This window comes from Caloenas nicobarica, chromosome 2, assembly GCF_036013445.1.
Source record: "Caloenas nicobarica isolate bCalNic1 chromosome 2, bCalNic1.hap1, whole genome shotgun sequence".
Classification (NCBI taxonomy): domain Eukaryota; kingdom Metazoa; phylum Chordata; class Aves; order Columbiformes; family Columbidae; genus Caloenas; species Caloenas nicobarica.
The window spans coordinates 77,569,446-77,596,909 of NC_088246.1; the positions used below are offsets into that span (position 1 = coordinate 77,569,446).

At 40.3% G+C, this 27,464-nt stretch overlaps 2 protein-coding genes across 3 annotated transcripts in view; both read right to left on the reverse strand.

Moving 5' to 3' along the window:
* Positions 1-7,621: 7,621 nt before the first annotated feature.
* The window catches only part of LOC135985009 (uncharacterized), a 31,044-nt gene continuing 11,201 nt past the window's right edge, over positions 7,622-27,464 (reverse strand). The window contains exons 8-15 of the mRNA XM_065627931.1: positions 27,073-27,345; positions 15,225-15,319; positions 13,466-13,641; positions 11,363-11,500; positions 10,389-10,506; positions 9,671-9,813; positions 8,748-8,915; positions 7,622-8,023 (exon numbers count right to left, since the gene is read on the reverse strand). Coding sequence (XP_065484003.1) covers positions 7,622-8,023; positions 8,748-8,915; positions 9,671-9,813; positions 10,389-10,506; positions 11,363-11,500; positions 13,466-13,641; positions 15,225-15,319; positions 27,073-27,345 — 1,513 coding nt within the window. The remainder of the gene's footprint in view (positions 8,024-8,747; positions 8,916-9,670; positions 9,814-10,388; positions 10,507-11,362; positions 11,501-13,465; positions 13,642-15,224; positions 15,320-27,072; positions 27,346-27,464) is intronic.
* On the reverse strand, positions 16,581-27,214 carry LOC135986002 (serpin B6-like). Of its 2 annotated transcripts, none has more exons than XM_065629736.1 (8): positions 27,073-27,214; positions 24,557-24,662; positions 23,940-24,117; positions 22,745-22,882; positions 21,565-21,682; positions 21,185-21,327; positions 18,895-19,062; positions 16,581-17,855 (listed from the first exon to the last, which is right to left on the reverse strand). In XM_065629736.1, the coding sequence occupies exons 3-8, from the start codon at positions 24,105-24,107 to the stop codon at positions 17,451-17,453; spliced, it is 1,140 nt and encodes a 379-aa protein (XP_065485808.1). In that variant the 5' UTR covers positions 24,108-24,117; positions 24,557-24,662; positions 27,073-27,214; the 3' UTR covers positions 16,581-17,450. The 2 variants fall into 2 exon arrangements, with proteins under 2 accessions (XP_065485808.1, XP_065485809.1); XM_065629737.1 differs by lacking the exon at positions 27,073-27,214 and adding an exon at positions 26,802-26,823.

Sequence of the window (27,464 nt, forward strand, 5' to 3'; positions counted from 1 at the left end):
AGGGTTTGAGTCTGATTCTTTAAATGTTTCTATGTGTTCTCTTTCCTCAAATAAGTACCTGTATTCTTCACAGCAGGATGGTTTAGCAGGGTGGGAGCTACTGTTCTGAGTTTGTGTCTGCCCTTTCAAGATACGTAGAAAGATGGGGACAGAGGTGAAAACATGGATTATATTAATCCAAAATACTCTTGGCAAAACTACATGTGCTATTAACCAATGTTCATTTTAATTCTTAAGATACAGACAGTTAATATAAATATTTCTTTAAATGGCCTATGATTTGTAAGCTGACCCTAGTTTGCAAACCAAATCAAATCAATGGATTGGTAAATATTTTTTTTGTCTTACAGGTGTAGGAGAGGTTGGTGTGCTTCCCTTTGATGCAACTGGCAGTTAGAAGTGTTGGGCTAATGCAGTCTGAGGTATTTTTCTATTCTCTTTTTCTTCTATTAGCAAAAAGAAGGAGATAATCTCACCAGATTTTCTTAATTTTGCTAGTACATACTAATGCTCAAATCTAATTTGCTATGAAGTTTTACCCAAGGGAAACCCCAGACTGTAGTTTCTTGTCTGCGGTTGGCAGAAATCCTTGCTCAAAGCCTTAACTTTCTCTTTACAGCTCCTCTTTTAGTTATTTAAGACTTGATCAAACTTCCCTGGTTACAGTAAATTTTGTCCCAGATGTTACAGCAAAAGCTGCACAGAAGTTTTGCAGAACGATAATCGTGTGTTTTGCCCCATATGCCTTTCTAGTCCTCCCTGTTCTGGAGCAGCTTGGTGTATTCAAGGTGGACCTGATAAAAATCCTCCGCGGTGGTCTGCACTCAGCAAAGACTTGGTTGAGTTTAGCTGATGAAGTCTCTATCAGCCAAAAAAGTCTGTGGCTGTAGAGGCTACAGCCGGTCCAGCTGTGCAGAGATTAATATTTTCTTTGCACTGTCTCCTCTGAGTTGCTTGCAGGCTGCTGCAAAACTGCAAACAGAGACAGTCTCTTCTATGATCCTAGTGCTCCTGTGACGGTCCTACCTTTGTCCTGCAGGGAAAGTGCACAGGAAGAAGATTGGCATTGATGAATTTGTGGCTGCAATGAGGAAAACAAACATACGCTGCTGCATGGAGAGAGCAGAAATGAGGCACTAAGAAAACCTGCAGGTAAGGCAGAGTAATTTAAAAGCAGTTATTGACTGTAGTTGTTCGTCTCCTTAAATGTGGCCTAAACATTTCTGCATCAATAGAAGCAGGAGGTGACAGGAAACCGCAGCAATGTGGTATAGTCTGCAATAAATACCTTGGGTTTCCAGTGGAGAACAGTCTGGGGGTGATACTTACACCTTCTGTATAATCAACATGAGTTTTGGTTCAAGCAAAGACAGATTTTTCTGCCCTGGTCTGAACAGACTGTGGGTTCTCCCTTCATAAATACTTGGTCTGCGCTCCCTTCTCCAACCATTAGAGAAGCACTTGTGCGTTATCCATACAGTGCCATATGCAAGTTTTCTCTGACTTGGCAGTCCTTCTTCTCTTATTTGGAAGGAGACAAAGACTCATATCCCAATGCAGAGCCTGGGATTTTTCCTTGTCTACCAACTCACACCTCCATCTACAACACGCGACATAAATATTATTTTATAATGTTTTGTGTCATTAAGGAAAAGGTTAAAAGTTCTGTTCTCCACACTCCCCTACTGATGATGAGGCTATGCCTGTTCAGGGACCAAATTGGAAATTCTCTAAAAACTGCAGGAAAAAAATGTTTATGTCAGATATGTAATGAATGAAGTATTCTGTACTAATAGATAAGGTATGACCTAAATGGGTATGTGGGGATGGAGATGCAGGCATTGTCTTCCCTCTAATTTTACAAACAAGTTATGCAACAGTAGAAGTTGCGGGAGCTTGTTAGATAAAGTACCCACAAAGGATCATTCCTTATTTCTCATGTTGCAGAGAAAATACTGTAACTGTAAACCACAAACTGTTAAGTCTCTCAGCTGTCTAGCAGGGGCATTATTTTATCTCATAAAAAACAACTGAGTGAAATCATAATACAATTTTTTTTTCCTAATTAGTAATTACAGTGTCTATTAATAAATATTAACTGACTTGAAATAAAACAGATGAGGACCTTCATGGTAGCACTAGAATCATAGAATATATGACACCAAAAATTTTACTTGAAGGAGAAGAATTTCTCACACTTTGTAAAACTTTTCCACAAGCTTTCATGATACAGTGTACAATAGCGAGAAGATGATTACTCTTGGAGCTCTGAGGTTAAATGCAAAGTGACTGACCAGGGTCATACATGTACTAATGCAAGAAGTAAGGTCTTCCATATCTGTGAGGGCTTAGATATAACGATTTACATTCCATGGTACGCATATGAGAAATGATTGCCTAGAACAGAGGATATATTGCTTAGTTATGACCCATTAGTGGGCTATAACTATTTTTTCAGGACCAATTTAACTCAATATTTACTTATTAACAAACACTGAAGAGGTGAACAAAAGCATGGGTTTGTTTTGCTTTGCTGGGCTAGGATTTGGAGGACATGAAGTGTTGCTATTTGGGTCAGATATTAGAGAACTTTCCTGGTGTGTGCTTGTGGAGTATGCTAGGCAGGGGATTTAGTGATGAAGAACACCAGCAAAGTGTGAAGACAGGTTTAGAATTACTAGTGAGACATTTCAGACTCTTATTCTTGGTACTGTCAGCTTTTATATACTGCAAGAAATTGAAACTGCCAAGATAAATCAGCTGTAAAATATGTCACAACTATTCTCTTCTGGGGTTGGACACACATTGCCAAAGGTTTTGGTGAACAGCTGCCCTGTCTTGTCTAAACAGTGGGTTAGAAAACCGGCAGTAGGCTTGGTATTTTTCCATGGCATCTGATGAGGCCCAGAAGCTGACAATACTGATCGTTTTTGAAAGCTGTGAGCAAAGTGTCTTTTTAAAGATGAGCAAGTCTTCCAACAAGCTTCATTTATGCAAATTTGCATGGTTTTCTTTCTAAGCCATAATTCACTTGGTTTTGTTGTTCAGTTGGAACTTTCTTGTTGCTTGACTTAATGTAATAATTACTTAGATTAGTATTTTATCTTGCTAGTCCTCTGAAAGGCATATGGAGATGCCCTCTGAAACAGACCAAAGGCAAAAATGTCCATTTCCTCTCAGGATGATGTGTAAAGTCTCCAGGTAGGACTGGCAATGCTGCTTTCAACAAACAGCAGCCAAATCTCCCAGTGAGATTGCTCAAAAAGCACTAGATGAAAGAATGAAATTAAAAAACAGTGAAGTATATTTCTTTGTTTTCTGGCTATTGAGTCCCTGGGGCTTACTTTTCAAAGCTCACTTAAGGGCAAGAATGGTCTCTTCATAAGAATCGTGTCCCAATATACTGGTGTATTTATTTATCTTCAGAGTGTAGAGCTGTAAGGAAATACCAAAAAAATGGACATAAGATTTGGATCCCATCAGGTGACGGTTGCTTCCTCTGTAAGGAGCACCATCAAAATCTGCCATACCACAACATCTTTTTTCCCTAATATAAGTTGTTCCACTAAGAAGTAGCGCAGACCATGAGAAAGGCCACGCCATAGCCCACACTGGGGAATTCAATACACGTGAGAAATAACTTGTACCGATGTAAGTTGTTTCTCCCAATAGTAACATACTAATGTCAAAGATATGGACAGCAAGACCAGAAACATCAATTAAATAATGCCCATAATGAATTCCATTGCAGTTTTTTAGAAAATTATCTAATGAATATTGTTTCCATTATTTAGCTAGTTTGACTCTTGCAGATAAGAAAATAGATAATATAGTTGGAAAGGAGTTGTCCAGGCTTTTATACTAAATATTTATATGAAATCATTACTTCTATTTTAGTTTTCTTGTACTGTTTTCCATGCACAAAGAGTTTAAATCCTCAGTTAACCTCTGGGCTGCATTTTTTTCCCTTTTCTGTGAGATTTTTTTTCTCATATTGAGAAAAAAGTTCTTGGCCAAAATGGTATGACTTAAAAATAAAAGTGATTATACAAGCTGGTTGTTTGAAGTTCTGTTTAACCTGAAGATACAACATTTTCTGGCTGACACGATGAATTCATCATCTGAATTGCCAGCAGCCACTCTGCGTGTCCAGCGTCTTTCCAGACAGGCTGCACTTTCCAGGATTTTGGCTGTGGTTTTTGTCTTCTATTGTTATAAAGTACTCAGGGGTTGCATAGGCCCCTTAATGAATATGGATAAGCACATGTATTTACTTCTTACCATAAGATGACATGACAGAGCTAGACAGGTTCGCTACCATAAAAAAATAAAAGAAAAATTTTTAAAAAGTTCAAAAAATATATAAAAGCCAGTTTCTGATTTCAATTGCACCTTTTTATCTCAATAGGTTCAAGTGAATTGCACTGGTCTTACCCCTGTCTAATGAAAACATGTTAAAAAATCAAGACAAATATCTGTCTCCAAGACATCTGGGGACTTAATCAGGTTTATGTACTTTACCAGCATTTTGATCCTATATAAATACATAACAACAGTTAACAGTGAAAGTGTTACTAAACATGCTCTGAGTCAACTCAATCTATGTAAATTTATCTCTAGGATAAGGTGATTTAAAACTCTTTATCCACACCATGATATTTATTTTCTAGGAAGAGCAACTTAAATAGTCTGAATCAGATAAAAAGCAGCCCAATGGCAGTGGTGCTTTTATTTTAAAATTACTGAAATCAAAGGGCTATTGTAAAGAGTCTATGTAAGCAGCAGTACAAAGTCTGGCTTACTCATCACATCACAGTGAGGAAATAGTGCTCTAAGTTTTGGTCTGCTTAGGAGAGTGAACTCCACCTGCTGTAATCTTCTCTTCCACTGGAAGAAACTCACCTGTTGTCTTCTTAAACCAGCAGCCTGTTGCAAATTGGTTTAGAACAGGGAAGTTCCTGCTCAAGTACTTATCGGTTCCCTCCTGGGAAATGTAACTGCAGTCAGACTGACTTTCTAATCTTGCAGTCTCCTAGGTTGATTAGAAACAAAAGATTTTTATATATGGAAAGTATTTTTTGTACATTGTATGTGTGGATTTATGACTGCTACTTAGCTAAGACTAAGGCTAGGCTCATCATTTTACATTGAGACTTCTGATGTGACACTCTCTCATTTTGTACATTGTATCTTTAACTCGTTAAAATTACAGTTTCTTCCTTGGTATTCAGTTAAAGCATCTCATACTGAAAAATTACCAAGCTTTGAACACAGTGAGACCTGTGTTCATTCAGTAGTACAAAAAATCAAGTCCTTTCCCTGAGCTAGTTGAAGCAGCATTTTAATTTTTTAGAAATATGAATATAGTTGGCATTCCACTTTTCCCTGTTGGAGTCCGCCCTTGTCAGTCACTTGTGACAGGAGCACCAAAAAAAAAAATTAAGGAAAACCACCCAACCTGGTCTTATTGTGGGACATAAACTATGGGAGGGGAATATTTGCCAGTAGGTTTGCTGGTTTTGGTTTTTAAATGGTTGAATGTAAAGCAAATAAGGCTGCCTTTATTGAGATTCTTATTGTCAAGATTTTATTTTGTGCATCCTGTCTGTAGAAAACCAATGTATTAGTTCAGCTTCTGAATACTGAGACCAAAGTAATACAGAAATACATGAGTCTCCTCATAAAGCTACACTGATTTGTACTATTATGCAAGGTTTTATCTTCCTTCTAATCTCCTAGTAATTACCGCCCTAAAAGCCTTCAAGCGTCATATATCTTGCATGCATTGACTGAGTTTAAGCATATAAAGATAAGGATGTAATTACAACAGAGTTTTTGAACCTCACTTAGTCAAAACTCATCTATGGCAGCAGCAGCTTTATTTGCTAAAAGGCTGAAGACGAAGGTCCAGAAACCCAGAATTCAGGCAGCGTCAAACCACTGCACCAAATTTTTACATGAGTTTTGTGCTAATATTTTTCTCACTTATTTGCAAAGCATTGTTTTTTCAAAGCATTCAGCTCAGAAAGGGTTACATTCACATCTGCACTCTGCAATACAGGCTCTCCTTTGCAAATCTACCAGAGCCTTCGCAACTGCAGTATTGCTAACGCACAGAACATGGTTACTAATGTGCCAACCAAATGCTTGCATCATTTCATATAAACCGTTCCTCTCTCCCTGCAGGTGCGAGCAGCAGGGGTGACTGCACTTACAGGGGAAGCTGGCGGTTGACACAATAATTTCTTTTACCGAGTAATTTGTTTTTCAGTGTTTTCACCTACTCTGAACAGGCCAAGGCCTTCATACAGCTGATCACACCTGCTGCACCAGTGGTTTTCTTTGGAGCTAGCCTTCAGGGAGACAGTTATTTTTGTACTCTGAAATACTAACCTGTGTGCAGAAATTTCCATTCTGAACACAAGTTTAAGGAAAATACTTTTACTTGTTGCTCAAAGACAAAATTAATATACAGTTTGCAATTACAGAAATTATTGTGCCCCTCTTAGAACTGAGGTTGTGCAGGTAAACATTACAGTACCCAAGATACACATGATCCAAGCAAATATCCTCCAGAAATAAACACAGCACGTTAACAGTATGTAATTACAGTGGCTCACAGGTGTAAGGCTGTTGTACAGTACAAAAGGTTTGTGTATAAAGAGATAGTGGAAGTCAGCTCAATAAACATTGAATCTTTTTACACGAAGAGGGACATCAGATATTTATTGCAGATTATACACAGTCATCCTCTGGCAAACCAAAGTAATGTTAAGGATCACATAGGTTCTGGCCAGAATCTAATGTCATACTGAAAGCTTCTGAACTTGCAGAAAAGCACCCATTAGCTTTGGGCACCTAAAACCTCTCAGTCCTGACACATTTTCCTGTTTTCAATAACTAAAATGGCACCTGACTATACAATTTAAAAATCCTCTTCAAACACGTCACCTAAAGTTGTTTTTAATATCTTCACCTCCTCCTCATTCAAAGCTGTATCGCAGGTTTTCTGACTAATGACTGGAAGGGGTTACTTTTATTTAAATAGCTTAATCCTTTCTCTATTAATAGATGTCTCTAAACAAATGTTATCTGACCTTCTATTTCATGACAGAACTGGGTAAACTCAGCTGTTCAGGAACATGCCTGTGGTGCCTAGAAATATTTTATTAAGATATCTTTGAAAAGCAAGACTTTAGGGGAAGAATAGCTTTGCAAGAACATCCTAGTATCCATGCATAAGGAATGACCAGATTACTGTAAATTATTACAAGAGGAGGCTGTCAACAAAGAGAAAGTATACTTGAAGGATGATCCTGTGGTTTAAAAGACAAAAGTTTCTTCCAAGAGTATTTCTGTTCCTAGTCCAATTTCAAAGGATTTCTTCTGCCCACAGTTAAGATTTTCCTATTTATTGAAGATGATGTCAATCTCAAGAAAGAAAAATAAATTACTCCTCAGTTTCTTTGGGATTGTTTCAATGGTAAAGGCAGAATCTCAACCAAAGTTATGAGGAACTCAAGACCAGAGCACTAACTTTCTACATCAAAATCCAACTCATTCAGGAGCAAAGATTTCACTGACTACAGCAGGAACTGGTCTGAAAATGCCAAGTTCTCTTTTATGGAGAAGCATATTTGCCGAAGAACAGTATGCTTTGCGTTGGGTTGTGGCGAATAAAGAAAAGGAAAGGATGGTCAGCATTGAAATCCTCTTCTATCACCATGCAGAGCATAGCAATGCCGGCAGTGGCAGCTGCTGCTTCCGTGCCTTCCTCATTCACTTCTACAAAAGCCTTGTGGACAATTTTAGAGAGGAAGAGGTCACGTGCCCCTGACATTCCCGACAAGTCAGCCTTGCCGCTGTCAAATACATCCAACAAGCCCATAGCAGCTAAATCTGATTTAAGGTCATAGCTTTCTTCTAGCTTAAACTTTGGCAAACGCACATGAACATCAGTGGAATATAGGTGCTCTGCACATGTCCATTCCTGGAGCTTCTCTAAAGTAAGCTGCTTCTCCAGCTAGAATTAAAAAGACAGAGATCATTACATATCACCAGTGTAGAAATATTTCATTTTCCGTAACATTTACAAGGCTTTACAAAGTATTATACAACTCTAAAGCAACTATACAAAAATAACCATACCCAAATGCTATTAAGTGGAGTCAGTGCATTTTTTACTTTACAAAGTAATGCAGACATTTGCTTCTTGCTGCAATGTACAGAAGGGAAAAACACAAACTGACAGCAACTAAACCAAGTCATTCTTACTGTTTAATCTAAAATGGAGTTACATAATTTTTAAAAGTAACAAAAATAATCATCAGAGACCTCAAAGAAGCTGATGTGTTCCTGGTCATTTAATGGAAAACAGTCTCACTAAGGCTAAGAAAATAAAGACTTTCAAAGGTAATGAAAGAAAAGTTCTGCCATTAAAAAAAAAAACCAACACTCCACAAAAATAAACGAAGCAAGTTTATTCTCATAGATAATTTTTTTGCCATCTCCCTCATGGTTCAGTTCAGCAAGCCAAAGGACACAGGAACACAAGCTACAAAACCAGAACACAACTCTTCTTCCTGAAGCAGCATGTGCACCTATTCTTTACTGCAGTGCTAGTAGAGTATGGCCTAAAAAAACATGCTTGACAGATATGGGGCTCTGAGAACATGAGTTCATTAAGGCTGCAATTTTGAACGGCTGAACTTATCCATTAAATAACTGCATTAGCTTAGATGGGTCACCTTCTGCAGTCCAGTGGAGTCATCTTCAATGTCATCAGGTAACAGGATGATCATACTAAGTTCTCTTCCATCATAAGGCAGCTCTAAAACACGGATCTTCGCTTCAGGGATATACCCAAAACGAAATTTGTTTTTCTGATACATCATTTTCACCATCTTTCTTTCATTCTGGATGGATAAAAGGCACCAAATGTAACAGTCAAGCAAACACTAATTTAAAAAACTGATAGAAAACAATTAATTTAAAAATTGCTTTCATGCCAAAACTCTTCTGCCACCATATCAGGTGATTATAAAACCGCCTTTGTCAGATGCCTGACTGCCTGTTTAATAACAGTTTATTCTGAAGACATAATGAGTTTGTGTTATACTCATTTCTCCTTTGGCTTCTATAGCACAGTCCTCGCAGAAACAGAAATGATTCCTTCAAGTTGCTCTACCTTTATATTGTGCTAACCCCCAAAATTACACCATGAGAAGTCAACAAAGATCAGCTCTGTTCAGCGTAAAGCAGATGGCCATATACAGTATCTTGTACAGCTGTTAACATAAGCAGAATGCAGAACAGGGAAATGTGCCTAACCAAAATGTGCAACCATTTTAATACTGCTCACCTAGCATCACCAACAGGCACAGTTCACAGCAGCTGGACCTGCGAGCAGACAAGCTCTGCTGGGCACAGGCAGGGTCCTAATCTAGACATAAGAATTTTCTCTGATAGTGTTGCAGTAAGCGAGACAACAAATGGCTTGCTGAATACAGAAAAATAGTAAAATCCATAAAAACCTCTTTCGTGTGAACTTAAAACATTCATGAAACACTTTATTATATTATTATTATTATTATTATCTGTAAGCAAAGCTTCACCTATATCGTTTGACCTCTTTTTTTAGATATATACTGCCAAGATGTATCTGTATTACCTTATTTAACCGAAATGGCATCTCAGTGGTGTTGGCTTCTTTAAATTTCTCTGCCCAGTTCCCTTTGAAATAAATAGCATTCACCAGTACAAGCCTCGTCATGTTATCAACTGAGCCTTCAGATAGCAGGTTAGGGATTTTACCTTCAGAGGGGGCAGAAAAAAAAAGTCACAACAAAATCAATGGCATATAAAACATACATGAAGAAACTGATGCCACAGAAATATTACGAATGTAAAAACCTTAGTCCATTCCTGTAATAAAGTGTTTGAGTACCCGTCTTTTTAGTTCACCATACTTTTTAATAGTGCACAATACTATAACTTGCATGAAATTACTGTATATCCAAAATGTAATATTTTAGCTTAAACTGTCACGTATGACTCATCATACAAGAACTAGAAAACTCCCACAGTTAGGATTACTGGATTTAGAAAAATATATATATGATATGGACTGGGACTGTCTAAAACAAATTCTCCAACTCATTAGTATAAATCTATGTTTAGGCATCTCTCCTGCACTCATTGGCCTGAACACAAGAGAAAGGAAATGTAATTGAAGATATGGAACTGTATAAATATCTTGCTTAAGCATTTTCTGGTTTTGTCAGTGCATCAATTGAATATCCCAGGGCAAAATTAAACTGTTCTAAATGCAGCAGAAAATGAAGCCTATTCCTGCTCCCGAAGTTACTTCATTAACCAAAGTAGTTTACCTTCAGTTTTTTCCTCTACCCAGTGGTTAATTTCTTTCCTGGCTTCATCAGGAGCCTGAAGAAAACCAAGTGCTGCCATATCAGCTCCGTATAATTTCTGAGTATTAGTCAGGAAATCCTAGATTTCGGAGTGATAAGAATAGCTTTCATTGCATGCAGATAAGAAAACATCTCTTTATGTTGTAGCCAAGGGACATGTCAAACAGATTATTACCTACTCTGAGGTGAGGCTCTAGCAGCACACTGCCTGCGGGGTTTCTGGAGTTGGGTTGTTTTCCCCCCCCCATCAGATTAAGCCTCATAGTACATCTGCCGCGTATACAGCTGGTGGGGTGCTTACTGCAGGTGTTGCAATATTTACCTGCCACTCTCCTGAAACAGGTTCAAACACAGCTAGGATAAAACAAAACTCTCTGAAAGAGCTGAAAAGGGATAAAAATAGCAACCTAAGTACACACAAGGGTGTAATTCACTGGTGAAGAGTAAATATCATGTTGCTTAGACAGGTTGGGCTTCCCCTCCCAAATAAATACAGTGTTTTCAAAAATATTTAAGTGATAGTGGTACTAGACCAATGAAAATACTAAAAAGCTGGTTGCAACAACCACAGAGCTGGTTGCATCCTAAAAAGGTGATTGCAACAGGCAGAGCTGGTTGCATCCTAAAAAGCTGGTTGCAACAGAGTGGGATTTTATGATAGTTACTGTAAACTAAGAACCTAGACAAGTGATTTTTCTCTTGAGCCCAAGAGCAGCAGAACCAAATAAGCAATGAAAAGGATTTGCTGTGTAACATCCTTTAGGTGAGATGCACAGATGCCTACATGGAAATGCATATGCATGTATGCACCACTTCTGTCAACTGCACAGTGACATTTAGAAATACGTCTAGAAATATTTCTACTTCATAAATAACCAGGTAGCTTCATTTTCCCACCAGGTTCTACAGCACCATCATGATCTGCACCAACATACCGGCAAAAAGCTGTAGGACTTCTCTACAAAAAGCCGATTGGCGAGCCGTAAGAGATAGGGAGCATTGCTTCTGTTTATATCTGTAGTCAGAGTCTGAAATCTTGAATGAATATCTTCAACTTCATCAAAATGAAGCGTCTGAAATAAAAGAGGTGAACTAGCCGCTGCTAATACTGTCTTTAAAGAACATGCATTATCTATCTATAGGGTGGGTCTGATCCAGCAGGTAGGTAGTTTGAAGAAAGAGAAGAGGCTGGAAGCTGCTCAGAGACTTCTATAAACCTCAAAAAAGGAACAAAACTGTTTCTTGGTGGTACACTGCCCATGTCAGCTGCTTGTATTAAGCTCCTGGTTTATACGTAGTCAGAGCTGAAGCTTGTGTTGTTCATAACCCAGGGTCCTGTCCACATGGTATCTGCATGCCGCCCCTCCATGGACCTCTGGGCACAAGGACTCGTTCCCAGGTGGGGAGTTGAAAAGAGAGATGATGCCATAGAGATACTTTAGGCTTCTTGCCTGGGGTCTTGCTTTTCAGAACATACAATCAAAACTAACACTGGGCTTATCGGAGCACTCAAGGAAGGTGAGTTCTTAAGAAAACTAAGAACAATTATCTTTTATGGTTTTATGAAAATATAACTGCTTATACATTTATATAAACTATATCATCTTAAAAATCAAATGCATCACTGCACTTTCTTTTTCCCAGTACCTGCTTCCCCAGAGGGAAGCTGGCTAGCCAAGGCTTACAGATATGACAGCAGGAGCTGCCAGACATCACTGACAGGGAAAACTAGACCAAAGCAAGGACATTCACATTAAAACTTAAATCATCTCAGTAGGGAAGACCGCTGCGAAACAGCCACTGGATTCAAAGGAAAGCCCTTGTTTTATCGCACTGTATTTTTGGTCAGGCCTTGCTGCCCACATTAATGCAAGCTGTGTTGTACATATGAATAGCTGAGCAAAAACATCACATAGGCAATTTACAATAGGATTATGATCACAGAAACTAATTTCTATATGCTTGCAAACAGCCCTGGACAGTTAGTGATCACTGCCTCCTTAATTAGCTATGGTTTCATAAGTAAAGCATTGTGGTACAGGAACATGCATTATTGAAGGTGACTGTGCTGAAACACATTTTTCCTTTTGCTTGATTTCTGCTGTCTGTAGGTTTATCCTAGGCGGGGCTGTCAGTTTGATTACATGAAATACATGTTCAAAGTCTGTTTGTACAAGTAGTGAGAAAATAATTTTATTGTCTTAGTCAGCACTGCACCACTCAACAGTGTAAAAGAGTTCCTCCTAAAGTCCAAAATACAAAGGTGAAATTATTCATAGGCAAATACAGGATGACGACTGCAATGAGAAGTCTCATACACCCTTCTGCGCTAGCAGGTATTAGCCTAACAAAGGAGGAGAAATAATAACGACCAAGTCCCTTCCATGCAGGAGGCCTCAGGGGAAACTGGCACACTCCTACCTGACCATTTTTACAATTTATATTGAGGGGTTTTTTTAAATATTCTACCTAAGTCTATGGTAAGAGTAAGCATGTGGGATTAGCTCCTCTGAGGAGCCCAAGTGCCTAGCTGTTACTACAATACTGATACTTAAGTAGCATCATCATGTATTATCACAGTAGTTATGCTCTAAATACAAAACTACGTATTATTTTTGTGTTTCTTACAAAATACACAGTGTTATCAGTAATAAGCATACCATTTGCAACCTTATATTACAAAGCAATAGTTCTTTGTCGAAACATATAATGAAAACTGATAAGGCCTTGCTGCCGGAAACTCCAGTCAATTTAAATGGAGACTGATTAATTAAATTAGTTTCCTACTTCAAGAATTAACAAGTGAAATTAAGTGAGAAACAAGGGCCATAGCAAATAGGGAAAGAGGGCTCTGGAGCTGGGCAGGCAGAAGGTAACTGCAGAAAAGACCTTAAGGAAGACTCAGTGAGCATGAGAGAAATCTTGTCCTGACCACATAAAAATAACACCCTCCTTCCATTTTCCCTCCTCTAAAACACAACAATTTTTAATGTAAATAAAAAGTTATATATATATATATATTTTTTTTTTTTACCAACCTTCAGCACCTGGGCCTCTGTATTACCTTTGGCCCCTAAAAGGACCATGGCCAGAGCAGCAGAGACACTGACAGGGGAGAAGAAAATGTTTCCCGTTGGGTTGGTCTCATTAAACCTTCTGAGCAGATCGAGTGCAAATCTGCTGTTGGCATTACGCAGATTCTCCATGGTTATAGCTGAAAAATAAAAGTCAGTAAAGACTCTGGGAAACACTCTTCAAAAATCTAATCTAATTTGTGTGACTCACAAAGACTGGATTAATCTGTTTGCGGCTGGGTACAGAAACAAGAATTTCATTGTGAGTACATTTTCAAAAAAAAAAAAAAATCAGTCACATTGGAAAAGTCGATTTTTTTTTCCACTTAAATTGTATATCCCAACCTTCCCTATCACACCAACTTTAAAGACATTATTTTTAAAAGTTCCTTGCCTTCTACCTTGAAATGGAGAGGCAGGATTGCAAATTAAAGTCTTTCACAGACCCAGCACACCCCAGAGAGCTCAGTGATGCAGTTTTCCCCCAAGTCTTCTGCCCGAATCCTGCACAGCGAGCATTCACAGCAACTGCTGAAGGAGACGTAGACACCTTCCAGCAAGTTGCCCGTCTTCATGGCACAAACCATGCCACAAAAAAGGCGTCAATCCTGCCAAAGACTGAATTATACACTTATGTTCAGCAGTGCAAATCACCACTATTTTCAGCAGCGGGTCCTGCAGAGAGCAAGTCAGCTACCTTCACACTGCATCCAGGTACAAACACACCTAAGTCCCAACAGGGCTGGGTGGCCTTAAACCCACGGGCAGAGAGCCAGGGGGTTCAGTAGCTCAGGGTGATGTACCGGCTAGAGAAAGCAAGAAGCAAAGCACAGAAAAAAACCCGAAGTTTCAGGGCTTACACTGTGCAGGCAGAGCTGTGTTTCATTTTGGTGGGATGATCCCTAGGAGGCACTTGGAGTGAGGTGGGCTGAAAGGTGGGTCAGGTTCAAAAACCTACCCAAAAGTAGTACTGCTTGATGCTGTAAAATCTTCCTGCCCTCCCAGCTCAGATTCCTGCTTCTTTTTGCTTGCTTGCAGCACAACTTCTGCATTTGGCTGTTTCTAGCTTGTTTTCTCAAGCAGTTTCATTTTAGACAAAAGCATTTGTGTATCTGCCCCCAGCAACCAGGGCAGCAGCCTAGTAGTACTGTTTGGTACAAGTGCTGTCCAGGCCCAACTATGTGGAGGAACTGGGGTATTTCTAGCACAGTTTGGGTGTTTCCAGCACAGTTCTGCTACAGGAACTGCGAAATGACACTAGCGGCTTTCACCAGCAGATGGATAAACGTCCTGCATCTTTGCGGGGACCTTTTATCTCGGTCCATGCTAAAAAAAAATCCCAAACCAAAACCAACCAACCAAAACCCACAAACAAACAAACCAAAAGACCCCCCCAACCCCTACACGCAACGCCCCCCCAAAACAAACAAACCCACACACTAAAGTGTACTTTCACTTTCATCTACTTACCCCACCCCACTGTGCAAGCGTTTCACTGGAATCGGGGGTTTTACAGCCCCCACCCCAAGGCTGCCCCAGAGCCGCCCTGCACAGACCCCGCCGCGGGGGACGGGACGAGGCGGGTAGAGAGGGGAATTAAAAATTCCGCTTTTTGCCCCGTTACCGCCCTGTTCCTCTACAAATCACCCGCGGGCACGGGTCCCCCGAACCCTCTCCCGCCCTGCAGAGCCCCGGCACAGCCGAGAGCCGCTTCGCTGCCTACCTGGCCGGAGAGGGGCTGCGGGAGCCGCCGATCCCCGCCGCGCCGGGACGGGACGATGGGCGGGCGGCCGCGCCCGCAGCGGGGGAGGTCTGGTCCTCCCCGCCAAGGGGAGGAGGGAGCCGCAGGAGCGTGGTTTAACGTTGATGAGTTTTTACAGGACTTCGGTCGTCTGAATGTCAACAACCCGGTGTTTCAAAGATAGTCATTGTGTATTGTAAGTCAGGCATGTAGAAACAGCAGGAGGAGAGAAACTCCCAGATGCAGGTGCAGGGAGGAAAGCACGCAGTTCTGTGTAACTACAACTGTGTAACTGCAAGTCGCATCCTGAACCATTTGCTTCTGCCAAATGGATAAGACCGTTGCCGCTTGCTTTTGCCAAAAGGATAAGATTCTGCTTTCTCGTCATAGATAATAATAACTGATCAATGCTCTTCTTTCTCTATGTAACAGAAAGTAATTGTCTATGCAATAGACAACCATTGTTGAAGTTATAACATAGATGTAATACATAATGGTGTTAAGAATGTATAAATACATCAGTGTAACCAGCAATAAATAGGCTCATGATGATCATATTGGTCGTGTCGTGAAGTCCGCAGTGCCCTCGCGTCAGTTTAACAAACAAACGAACAAAACCAACACGCCCTCCTGCACAAGCGGTACAAGGTTGGGTTGGTTTTTTTGCCCCGTGGAACAAGCTGATGGGGGCTGCCCAGGGTAGCACGTCTCCGTCTTCCCATCATGCTGCTCTATTTACACTCAACTTCTAGGGCACAGTTATCTTTTTTTTTTTTTTAAATGTACAGAAAGTAACTGCATAGGGAGTTCTCTTTGGTTTAACCCCCTGCTTTTTCTCCATCAGCCCATCACCACGATCACACCCCACCCGTTCTGCCTTTGTGTGTAGAGCACTGGCTCTTTAACTGGAATTAAAGGTGACTAAACTGGTGGGTGGGTTTCCCCATCCCCTCATATAATGATTTTATTTTCTTCACCTGAGATGGCTGAGTTGCGATGCACCGAGTTAAGCCCAGCACAATCTGGCACCATTTGGATGATGACCACTGAGCTTTGACTTGGAGTTGTGCACAGAGTTCTGCCCAAAAACAAATGCTTGGCTCAGCACCCCTTCACTGTAAAGGCTCTTTGCTACAAAACCTCAAACTTCATGGTAACCCAAGTAAGCACCACAGCTTCGCAGTATTCAGAAAAATCTCATGTTGAACAGTGAATTACAAACAAGCTACAGAGAAGCTGGTTGTACTCTGTCAAAAAAAAAGTTGTTTTCTTCATACTACAGATAAAAATATACATAATTTATGGTTGAAAAAAAGAAACAGAGGCCCATAGCACATACAGTTCTTTTATTATTTCAGGAACAGAAACAGCAAAACGAACCATTATAATCAGAAAGCTATTTCAGCTATGTCTTTGGTATTATACAGTTAAACTGTTTCAGAAACTATGAATAGGAAAAACACAACAATAGCAAAAACTTAAAGCTTTGTCATTTAAATATTCCATAGGTACCATATGCTTTTTCATTACATTCTTTGTTAGAAGACTAATAAGGTAGGTGATAGGTAATAAAACCAGGTGTCCTGTGGTGACAAAACAATGATCTTCACCACCTGAATACCATATAAGGATATTTGGTACAAAGATGTACTTTTATTCCTATTTTTGCCTAAGTGCTTGTCCAGTTGTTATCCAAAAAATACTGTCTAGTCAGGATGCTTAGCAACACTTGGAACAGGCTGACAAAGCCTCCTTTCATCTCTAGGGAATGTTATTAAGACATTAAATAGATGAGCCTGGAAGAACAAAAAAGGTAACTAAAGATGTACTCCAGCCTTGTCGGAAACAAAATTAACTTCTTCCTTCCCTATGAGAAGTCACTGCCTGACTTGCTGCCTCGTGGCCACAAAAAGTGACGTGCAATGCAGACTACAAGGACAGATAAAGCATTCACTGAAGAAGTGGGTTGTTTCTTTTGCCAGCAAGAAGTCAGAGACCTCTGCACTAAGGTGCACAGGGCAAGAGAGTTGTAAATGGCAGTGGCTGTGTCTAAGTGGTTCTGTTATTCTATTCAAGCCTGAGATGAAGGCCACAGAAGTGGATTCAGCCACAGTTGAAAGAGACAATTAGTGCAAAAAGAGTAGCCCTAATCTAAAGAAAAAGAATGTTATTGTGTAATGGTGGCTCTTCTGCCAAGACATCTCCTTTTTAAGGAGAGCAAAATCTGCCACAGAACAAAATGCTGGAAGTTTTGTTGTGCCGGATGAAGAACAGGAAGGGATGATCAGCTGTGAAATCTGGAACGATCATTGCACAGCGCAGCATCATCACCCCTGCTGTGGCAGCTGCCGCTTCGGTGCCTTCTTCGTTGACTTCCACAAAGCTCTTGTGAACCACTTCAGAGAGCACCAGCTCTTTGCCAGCTGAGATTCCCGAGAAGTCTGCCTTCTCTAAGTCAAATGCATCAGGCATTCCCATGCTGCTCAGAAGGGGTTTCAGATCATAATCTTCTTCCAGTTTAAATCTGGGTAAAGACACCTTCACCTCTGTACAGTCCATCATTTCAGGATTGATCCAATCTATCAGCCTCTCATATGTAAGTTCTCTTTCGAGCTAAAGAAAAACCAAAAGTTACATAATTAAAATGAAAAGAAAGTCAGTTTCATATAGCCAAAAGTGGCAATTATTGTGTTTGTCTACATAGCGCATAATATGTATTTTTTTTCCCAGGATTTAGTGCCTCAAGCCAAAAGTGCAAGTTATACTTCTCACTAGAGACTATAGCTCCAGCCGAGATCAATCCTATATGCTTTTAGGTAGGTACAATAAGGATCAGTCCCACATAAAGCTTACTTCTTTACTTTTATAAAAAGTTAGATTGATTTTGGTTTTTTGGTGGTGGTGTTTTGTTTGTTTTTTGTGGGGTTTTGTTGTTGTTTTTTGGTTTTTGTTTGGTTTCTTTTTTGCTGTTGTTGTTGGAGTGCTGTTTCGGGTTTGTGTTTTGGGGGTTTTTTGTTTGTTTTGTTTTTCAAATGGAAAGCAAAGACATAGAAGAACTGATATGAAAAGGTCCCAAAGGATCTGATCCCAGTTCTTCGGTCTCTTAACCACAGGATCCTCCTTCAGGTTGACAGGCTGATGAAAAATTCTGCTCACAATGCCCTTTGCAGTCAGTGTTAGAAAGCCTTACAAATAAATTCCTTGTCCAGAGCAAAAAATAGTCAAAACTTGTATAATATCTCCACAACAGAAGAGATCCTACACTTTCCCGTGAGCCTGTTTGCAGGTGGTGGACCAGAGAAAATCTGCCAGCTGTTCAGAACAGACCTCCTAGGAGCTCCCCCAAATCCTCTCTCACTGTATATGATGCTCACCATGCTATGCCTTCGCCATAACGACAGCTAAACTCTGCTTCTGAGGAAGGTCAGGTCATCTTCCAGAGCCTCTGGCCAAGGGGGCAGCACACAGCTTGACTAGTAGTGGCATAAGGCATGCCAACTGCTTTGGGGGCTGGGAGATGTGGGACATTTCAGCAGGTGTTGAGCACCAATGACATAACAGCTTTGGAATTGAACTGTGGGTCTACATGCAGTATCAAACTCTCTTCCCTGGAAGGATACAGGCTGTCTTTGCACTTAGCTCAACAACTTACTCTTTCCAAGCCAGTGGATCCATCCTGGATTTTATCAGGGAGCAGAATGATCATGCTGAGTTCATTACCGACATAAGGGAGCTCAAGGATTTTGGTCCGGAAGTCCCCAATATAGGTCATGTTAAAACTATCCTTCATGAACATCATCTGCACAGGTTTGGTCTCGTTCTAAAAATGAAGAGATTTCAATAGTTAGTACTGAGCTAGCATGCTGGTCTCAAAATACGAAGCAGGCATCCAGTTACTTGGGGCTTTTTAGAATTTGACTGAAGAGAACAAAGCACATCACAGAGTACAGCCCCACCACTGTCTCTTATAAAGAAAGAAGTTAAGAGGTAAGAATCCCTGAGATTAAAATTTTTAATTACTAATGTGGAAATGTCTGTGAAGTTTCCTTTAAGGCAAAGAGGCAAGGACAAATATTTGCTCACTTAAGAACTAGCGACAAGTACTAAACAGAGCTGGTAGGAAGCAGGGCTTGTGTTCCTTGCTTTAAATGAATACAACATAATTTCAATTTAGATATTTTCATTTTTAGTCCATGTAGCTCTAAGTGATATAACAAAGAGGAATTAAAATATTTTAAAATTATAAAGGCATTGATGTGCTGGAGAGAGTTCAGAGGAGGGCGACGAGGCTGGTGAGGGGCCTGGAGCACAAGCCTAATGAGGAGCAGCTGAGGGAGCTGGGGCTGTTTGGCCTGGAGAAAAGGAGGCTGAGGGGAGACCTGATCGCTGTCTGCAACTACCTGAAAGGAGGGTGTAGCATAGAGGGGGTTGGTCTCTTCTCCCAAGTAGCAAGTATTGGATGAGAGGAAATGGCCTCTCTCTCTTTTTTTTTTCTGTAAAGAAGGGTTGCGCCAGGGAAGGTTCAGATTGGATATTAGGAAAAATTTCTTCCCGAAAAGGGTTGTCAGGCATTGGAACAGGCTGCCCAGGGAAGTGGTGGAGTCACCATCCCTGATGGAGTCTAAAACACAGGTAGATGTGGTGCTTAGAGGACATGATTTAGAGGTGGACTTGGAACAGCTGGACTCGACCTTAAAGGTCTTTTCCAACTAAAATATTCTATGATTCTATAAAAATGCCAAGAAAGTGAGCACATTATTTTGAATTCTTAGAAGTCACATGGATAGTAAGGAGAGGAAAGATTTTTCTTGTCAATTTTCTTCTCTGCTATTTCCTTCCATTTTCACAAGGAGTAGCAGCTACTATTGCTTACATCATTATTTTCCTCCTTTTCACTTAAGAGTTTCATTGCTTTCTCCTTTACCTTCATGAGATAATGGTGATGCAAGTAGTTTTTTGTTTTTCAGGTAAAGCCCATTGAAACAATGCCCACAGAATATGACAGAAATTATTTTGCAGCACCAATGACACATGTAAAGGATGGATAAGCAAAAAAAAGGCCACGCAGCATATGAAAATTATCTAGTGAGTCATAAGTGCAAGAGTCACAGAAATAATGTCACAGGATGCTGGAAAGACTCCTGGGATGTTAATGTAACTTGTTGCTACTGGACAGGTTGTAAAAGAACTAGCTTAAAAACTTCAGGTTACACCTTGGATTTCCAATTGCTCATTTGAGCCTACTCACAGACTTCTGCAGCTCATCAGTGGCTAATCATTAGTAGGACAAAAATACAAACTTAAACTGTTTAGTTTTACAGGGCAGTTGTTTACATATGTAAAAGCGAGTTCCTTGGCTGAGCCAGGCCAGCATTTCCCAACCTTACATCTTGTAACTTTCTCTAATAGTTACCTGGATCCCAAAGACTCTGATCTTAAAATAATAATAATTGATTGAAGAAGACTTACATTCAGAAGTTTCTGCACATGCAGAAGTGCTCTTTTCAGCCTAAAACCTAAAGGAATACTTCGTATCTATACCAGTTTCATGCTAAAATAATTAAGTTCACTGACTGCTGTGGAATTGTTCGTAACTCTCAAACAGCCTGACTGCTTCACTCAACTGTTTTCTTCTCAGTTCTAAGGTCTGTAACTATGTAGAGGGCTACCTCTCTCAAACAAGAAGGGTAAAGGAAAAAAGAGACAGAATGAAAGAAATACTTAATTGTTATATTAAAGTTTCTAGCAATTATCTGTAACTTAGCAGAAACTAAACAAAGAGAGTGTCCATATTAAAGGGAGGAGGTATAAGGAATTTCATCCAGCCTATCCAAGGTAATTCTGCTTAAACGACTTTTTTTTTTTTTCTTTCAGAGCTAAATGTATTCATTTCTGAGTGCTTTAGAGTAACAGTGTCTTGTCGGTGTTTTAGCACATCATACCTTGTTAATTTGAAATGGCCTTTCTGCTGTTCTCTCTTTGTTGAACTGCTTTTCCCAGTTGCCTTTGAAGTAGATGGCATTCACCAACACAAGTCTGGTCAGCGAATCAAGAATCCCCTCCGCCAACAGGTTCTGAATTTTACCTTTATGATACATAGAAAAACCCCATTTTTTAAGAGCTCGACATCTAATTATTATCTAATATAGTATCTACTCTGTAATTAATACACAATAGATAAGAGAATTATATACCAAACAGAGCAAGAGCTCAATGTTTGTTTGGTTTTTTTTTTAAATTCACAGTATTATATCTTGAAATAGCTGTTTACCCAAGCCCTGTCTGCCATTAAATACAACAGGGCATTCTGCAAAGCACTCACCTTCAGTCCTTTCCTCTACCCAGGCATTTATTTGTTTTCTGGAATCCTCCCAAGCATGTCTGAAGTCAGTTTGTTCTAGTCCAGCATGGTAGAATTTCTCACTCGACTCTATAAATGACTAACATGGACATCCAGAACAGCTTTGCAACAATATATTTTACTCCTATTCAGCCACAGATGATTCTTAAATATACCAAGAAAATCTGCCCACTTTCCTGCCCCAGCTTCACATAGAACCATTAAAGTTTTGTCTGATGCATTCCTATTAGGTTTTATACCACCTATTTGAACTAGGAATTGTCCACTGATCATTATTAAGTCAAATGGCTTGTTTACTATGCTAGAAAGTTCTACATAAATTATTTGAGATATGATGTGGCTAGTTTGGGGGGAGGGCCTTCAGTGAGAGACCACGTGATTTTGTAAGCTTCTCACTATATAAATTTCATTGTTAAACCTTCTAGACTAAGAGAAAACTTTTAGTTCAGAGAGGAAACTGATTTTTCTCAGAGAGGAAAACACATACCTTATCTTTGATTTAATATAGTTAGAACTTTATTACACAGATGTGAAGTTTTAGAGTACAATCCATGTAATTTTTATCTACTAGACAAATGAAACACCAGCATTATTCATAAGAAGAATCACTGTAAATCATTCCTGGGGATGGGGGGAAAGCCTTACATCATCTTGCTTCTAGAGAAGAATCTAAAGGAATGTGCATAACACAAAATCTATTATCTTTATTTATTTAGATCTTCTGATAAGGAAAATCTTAAAAGTTATGTACTCCTCTCAGTATGTTCTCTGGATGACTTACATAACAGAAAAACTACAAAATACTGCCCATGCTGAAGAGCAGTAATTCTTTTTTATCAAGGGAAAAAAGATATGTCAACCATTTCTGCCGCAGCCAAAAATATGAATGGATCATGGAACCCTGCAGATTTAGAGTCTGATAGATTTTACAGTGCTTTGCACCAGTTGTGCATTCAGGTCACAGGCTACCTAAAAGAAGCTCTTCCACTGAGTTCAGATACCGGGCTTTGGCACAATCTGTCACATTGGTAGGTCTCAGCCTAGAAAATTTGGAAAGACCCAAAGCCTGCCTTTCACCTCCAAAGGAGATAGGTAGCAAGTACATTATACTAAAAATGCCACAAATTTAACAGTTACTTACCGAGAGAAACTCAAATGTCTTTTCTCCATAAAGTCGGTTAGCAGTTCTCAGTATATATTTGGTGTTTGAATCATTAATTTCAGAAAGAAGTGACTGATACTCATTGTGAGCATCCTCAGCTTTGTTCAGAGAAAGTACCTGTAGAAAGACAAACATCCTCAGCAGAGCCCTTTCCTTGTCTAAAGACACTTGCTTCAGCACAGTTGTTTTTTTAATGACTTTTGGGTTTCAAAACTGTGACTTGATGCCTCCCACCTGAGGCTTATCATGCAAGTCACATACGACGCGGCCAGCCAGATGTTGTAGGTTATGATTCTAATAAATTAGGTAGCAGAATAGTCAGCAGGATTTAGTTTTCTTCATTCAAGCCAAGCATTAGAGGATCACAGAATGGTTGAAATTGGAAGGGACCTCTGGAGGTCACCTGGTACAATGACTCTGCTCAAACAGGGCCATCTACAGCTGGTGGCCCAGGCCTATGTCCAGACAGCTTTTTAATATCTCCAAGAATGGCAATAATAGAATATGATATATATAATAGAATAAAATATAACATAAATTTAATATAATTTTTGAGAAACTTTTATAGATTTAAATGAAAGCAAAACATGCACTTATGCTCCTCTTCCACTTTGCAAAAGAGGCAAACATAATAACAAAAATGACTGACTACACATTTAATACTGCCAATTGCATATGCAAGAAATATGCCAAATGCTACTTGCCACCTGCACAAGTTTATAAAAAATTAAACCAAGGTGCAGCTACCATTTTGACATGCATACAGGATGGATTTTATTGGGTTTTTTTAAGTGTGCTTGGCTACATCTTCAAAACATGCATAGTCTGATATTAAGCCCAAATAAAATAGTACAAGAAAATATTTTATACAAATACAAACCTACCAAAAAAAAAATCCCAGGTACCTCTTAATGACATACTAAAGGAAGACCTCCTCCATCTCAAAAAAAAACCAAAATCACAAAAAAACCCTACAGAACGAAACCCAGGAACCACTTAATTTCACACCAAAGGAAGCTTCCCCTATAAAAACAGTTACTGCTTATACACATATCAAAAGAAGACCTCTGAGACCAGAATGACAATAATAGTTTAGCATAATTGCAGGTCACAGACAGATTTGTTGCTCATGTGGTCTCATCAAATTCAATACATTAAGTTTATTTAGACATACCTTTGCTATTTGGGCTTCGGTGTTACTTTTTGAACCCAGTAAAATCATAGACAAAGCAGAAGAAATACTGAAAGGAGAAAAGAATAGATTCTGCCTGCTTTTGTTCTCACACAGCTTTCTTAAGAGGTCGACTGCAAAAGTAGTATTTGCCGCACAGAGGTTATCCATGGTTCAGAGCCTGGGAGATAAAAAATAAAACAAGAACAGCTCAAATTTATTAGAATACAAATTGATAAGCTATTTCTGTCTTTTACATTTCCCAGCATAAACTATGCAGCAAATGTTATAATTAGGCTGGAAAATTATGAACTCTCTGAAAAACTCATTTGGAGGAACAAGCATCTTAAATCCCATACTATGCACATGAGTTATTTTAGGGATTTATTGTTTGATTTTTCAATCCCATACCTGTAGCAGAGAGCAATTCCCACTGGTGTCATTAGACTCTTCACTGGGTAAATAATATTACATCTTTTGAGGTGATCATATACAACAGTATTTTGTTTAGGATTTATTAAAACAAGTCTCTTTTGACTTCACAAAGACAATTATTTGCCTTCATAGGAATACGAGAGCAAAAAGTTAGGCACGAGAATGCCAGAGTTATAAACTCTTACCTTCTCTAAGTCTATAAATCTTCAGTATTACCTTCAGCTTGTATGTGTGTACGCTGTGTCTTAAACCTAACAGCCAGTCTGGTAGAAGTCAGCAGAATTACTAGACCTACAAGATTAAAAAATATAAGAAAAAAAGTTATTTGGTCAGCGTGACAGATTACTGTAACTTCCTGCTGTAGTACAAAGAGAAAAATCAAAGTCCTTTTCAATTCCATTTTATTGCCTACAACACGGAAACACACTCAAAAAAACCACCCCTGCTTATAGATAACTATGGTACACGCACACTTCAACACATCTAAGGATCCCAGTCATACTCTACATACATCAGCTGTGCCGGTAGTTAACTAACCTGAGATTTTGTCCACACACCCATAAAAGGAGCAATGAATACTACAATGCTGAGTTCACTACAGATAAGTATCACCAGACATTGTAAGATATCTGCTGGTAGTTAAGATTTCTGTGGTTTGTTATTCCCTTAAGGCAGTGCCTAGTGTTAATGTTGCTACAAAATACAAACCCAACACCCAATTCATTTTACTGATTCATTTTCTCAAAAAAATACAGGTAAAGAACAAGTTTCTGCACATATAGTTTTCCATCTAAGAAAATCTGCTAGTAGCTTTGCAATAAATAGTAGTAAATTTTCTCCTGGTTTTGTTTGTTTCTTTTTGGGTTTGTTTTGGTTTTGGTTTTTTTTGTTTTGTGGTTTTGTTTGGGGGTTTTGTGTGTTTTGTTTTGTTTGTTGTTTTGTTTTGTTTTTTTCCAGTTATGGGAGAAAAGTGAGATTTGATGGAAACACTCCTCCAATTCCATCTGAAATGAGCAATTTAACTAAACATACTTCACTGCATAACTAGGAGGCAGTTAGCATTTTCAGTTCATGTTAGTAACAATGAAGACCAGAATTTTCCTACTGTCCAAATACCTGTCAGATTGCTAGCAATAAGGTTTTTTTGCCCTGGAGGTCAAAACACACAGTAATGGTAGTAGCAGCAAGCAGTATTATCTAGGAATTTTTTGCAGGACTTCTGTGACAGCTCAGGACTTACAGGCACAAAATACACACTATTTGCCTACCTGAAAAATCAGCGCATTTAGTCAAATTGTGAGCAATATTTCAACAGCTCAGACACAAGTCTAGGAGTTTTATCAGTACAATCATCCGTGCTTTCTATGCAGCTCAGCAACAGCAACATAACTACTGATACCCTTCTCATCAGAGTGGTTTTGGAGATGATACAAAACAATGGCACTTGAAGGAACAACAAAAAAAGTAGGATACAAGCATGTACTTATCAGTCATTTGCAAACTGCTTGCTGCAAAACCCTCAGTGATGAGAGGGTTTGCCCATTCCTCACTCCAGTTGCCCCATGGGCTCTGCAGGTCAGTGGTGGTGAGATTTCGGGATGCCCTGACCCTGTGTATTTCTCTCACTATGAATTTGAAGCATATATCCTCAGCGGTAGACGCCTATGCTTTAGGACAGACTTTACAAGCAGTAAGGCTTGTCTGAGCAAACAAGACATCCCAAAGGCTGTATCTAGATTCAACAGTTGATACGTGTCTCCCAGCGACCGGTTCTACCGTGGGGGAACCTGGCCGGAGCAGGGTGCAGCTCTCCTCCTGCCTGCAGCCCAAAAGAGACATCCCACCCAGACTAGAGCACGGATTAGCACCCAGTACGTGCGGATGTCTCCCCATCTCGCCTCGGCTGAGTCACAAGGCGACTGTTTTGAACACAGCCAGAGGACGAACTCGGAGTGAGGAACATCAGGCGGTGTCCATCTCCGCAGAGGAAGCTGCGCCTATAAGCACAGACGTCCTTCTTCCCACACCCCCCGAACCAAAACACGCTTTATGGAGGGAACGGGGCGGCATTTAGGATTTGGAGAGTTGGGAGGGGCGTTAAAACATTCGGCAGGGGAAAACCTCCGACAGCTCCGGCTAATGGGCATCGCACCTCTCCCGGGGCAGCGGGCGGGACGCGGGGGATGCGGGGCCCCCCGGCCGCCCAGCACCGCCGGCTCTCGGCCCCGTGTGCTCCAGCAGCAGCGGAGAGGGGCAGGGAGGACCCCCCCGCCCCAAGTTCAGGCACAAGAAGCCAAAAGTTTGGCACTCGCCAGGGCTGGGGAGTAGGAAAAGAGCGCAAAGACCCTCCCTCCCCCGCCCCCGGACTGAGCTTGGCACCGCGAATCACTTTAAAGCGCAACATCTGCGCGGCGGCCCCGTCACTCCTACCCGCGGCAAAGAGCTCCCCCGCGCACCGCCGCGACTCCAGCTCACAAGAAGCGGAAAGCACGTCGCGAAAGAGGAGGGGGAAGAGAAAAATAAAAAAAAAAAAAAAAGAAAAGAAAAAAAAAGAAAAAAAAAGAAAAAAGAAAAAAAGAAAATAAAGAAAAAAAAAGAAAAAAAAAGAAAAAAGCAACGCCGTGCAGCCTCTGCTTTTTTAAAAACAAACAAAGAATAAAAACCCACAAAGCGCAGGTTTCCCGTAGAAAACGCCACTCACCCCACGGGCTCCGCGCTCCCTCTTGCCGGGGCGCCGGCGTTGCCTTTCCCCGGAAGCGTTGCCGGGGCGGGGGAAAGGGCGGGCGCTCGGCCCCGCTGCAGCCGGGGCTCGGGCTGCCGGCGCCGGGCGCGGTGGTTCCCGGCCGCAGCTGCCGTCTGCGTGTTGCGGCAAAGACCCCCACAGCTCCCCTTACTGTCCCCCCTATAAATCTTCGTGCTCTTCACCTCGCCGCAGCCGATGATTTTCCACTCCTGCCTCCCTCTTGTGGCAGAGCTGGGAGAATACGCTGCCAGTCCATGAGGGGTCATTATTAATATTATTATTTTTATTAATTATTTTTGAAGTGGGGGTTGTTTTGAACGAAAGCGAGGTGTTGCTGTAACCGGAGAGCA

Excerpts from the sequence above, each read along its gene's own strand:
- LOC135986002 (XM_065629736.1), bottom strand. The coding sequence starts at position 24,107 with ATGGATAACCTCTGTGCGGCAAATACTACTTTTGCAGTCGACCTCTTA. Across the intron at positions 22,883-23,939 it reads CCGAAGCCCAAATAGCAAAG|GTACTTTCTCTGAACAAAGC; the intron begins GTATGTCTAAAT and ends GTCTTTCTACAG. Across the intron at positions 21,683-22,744 it reads AGACATTTGAGTTTCTCTCG|TCATTTATAGAGTCGAGTGA; the intron begins GTAAGTAACTGT and ends TGTCCATGTTAG.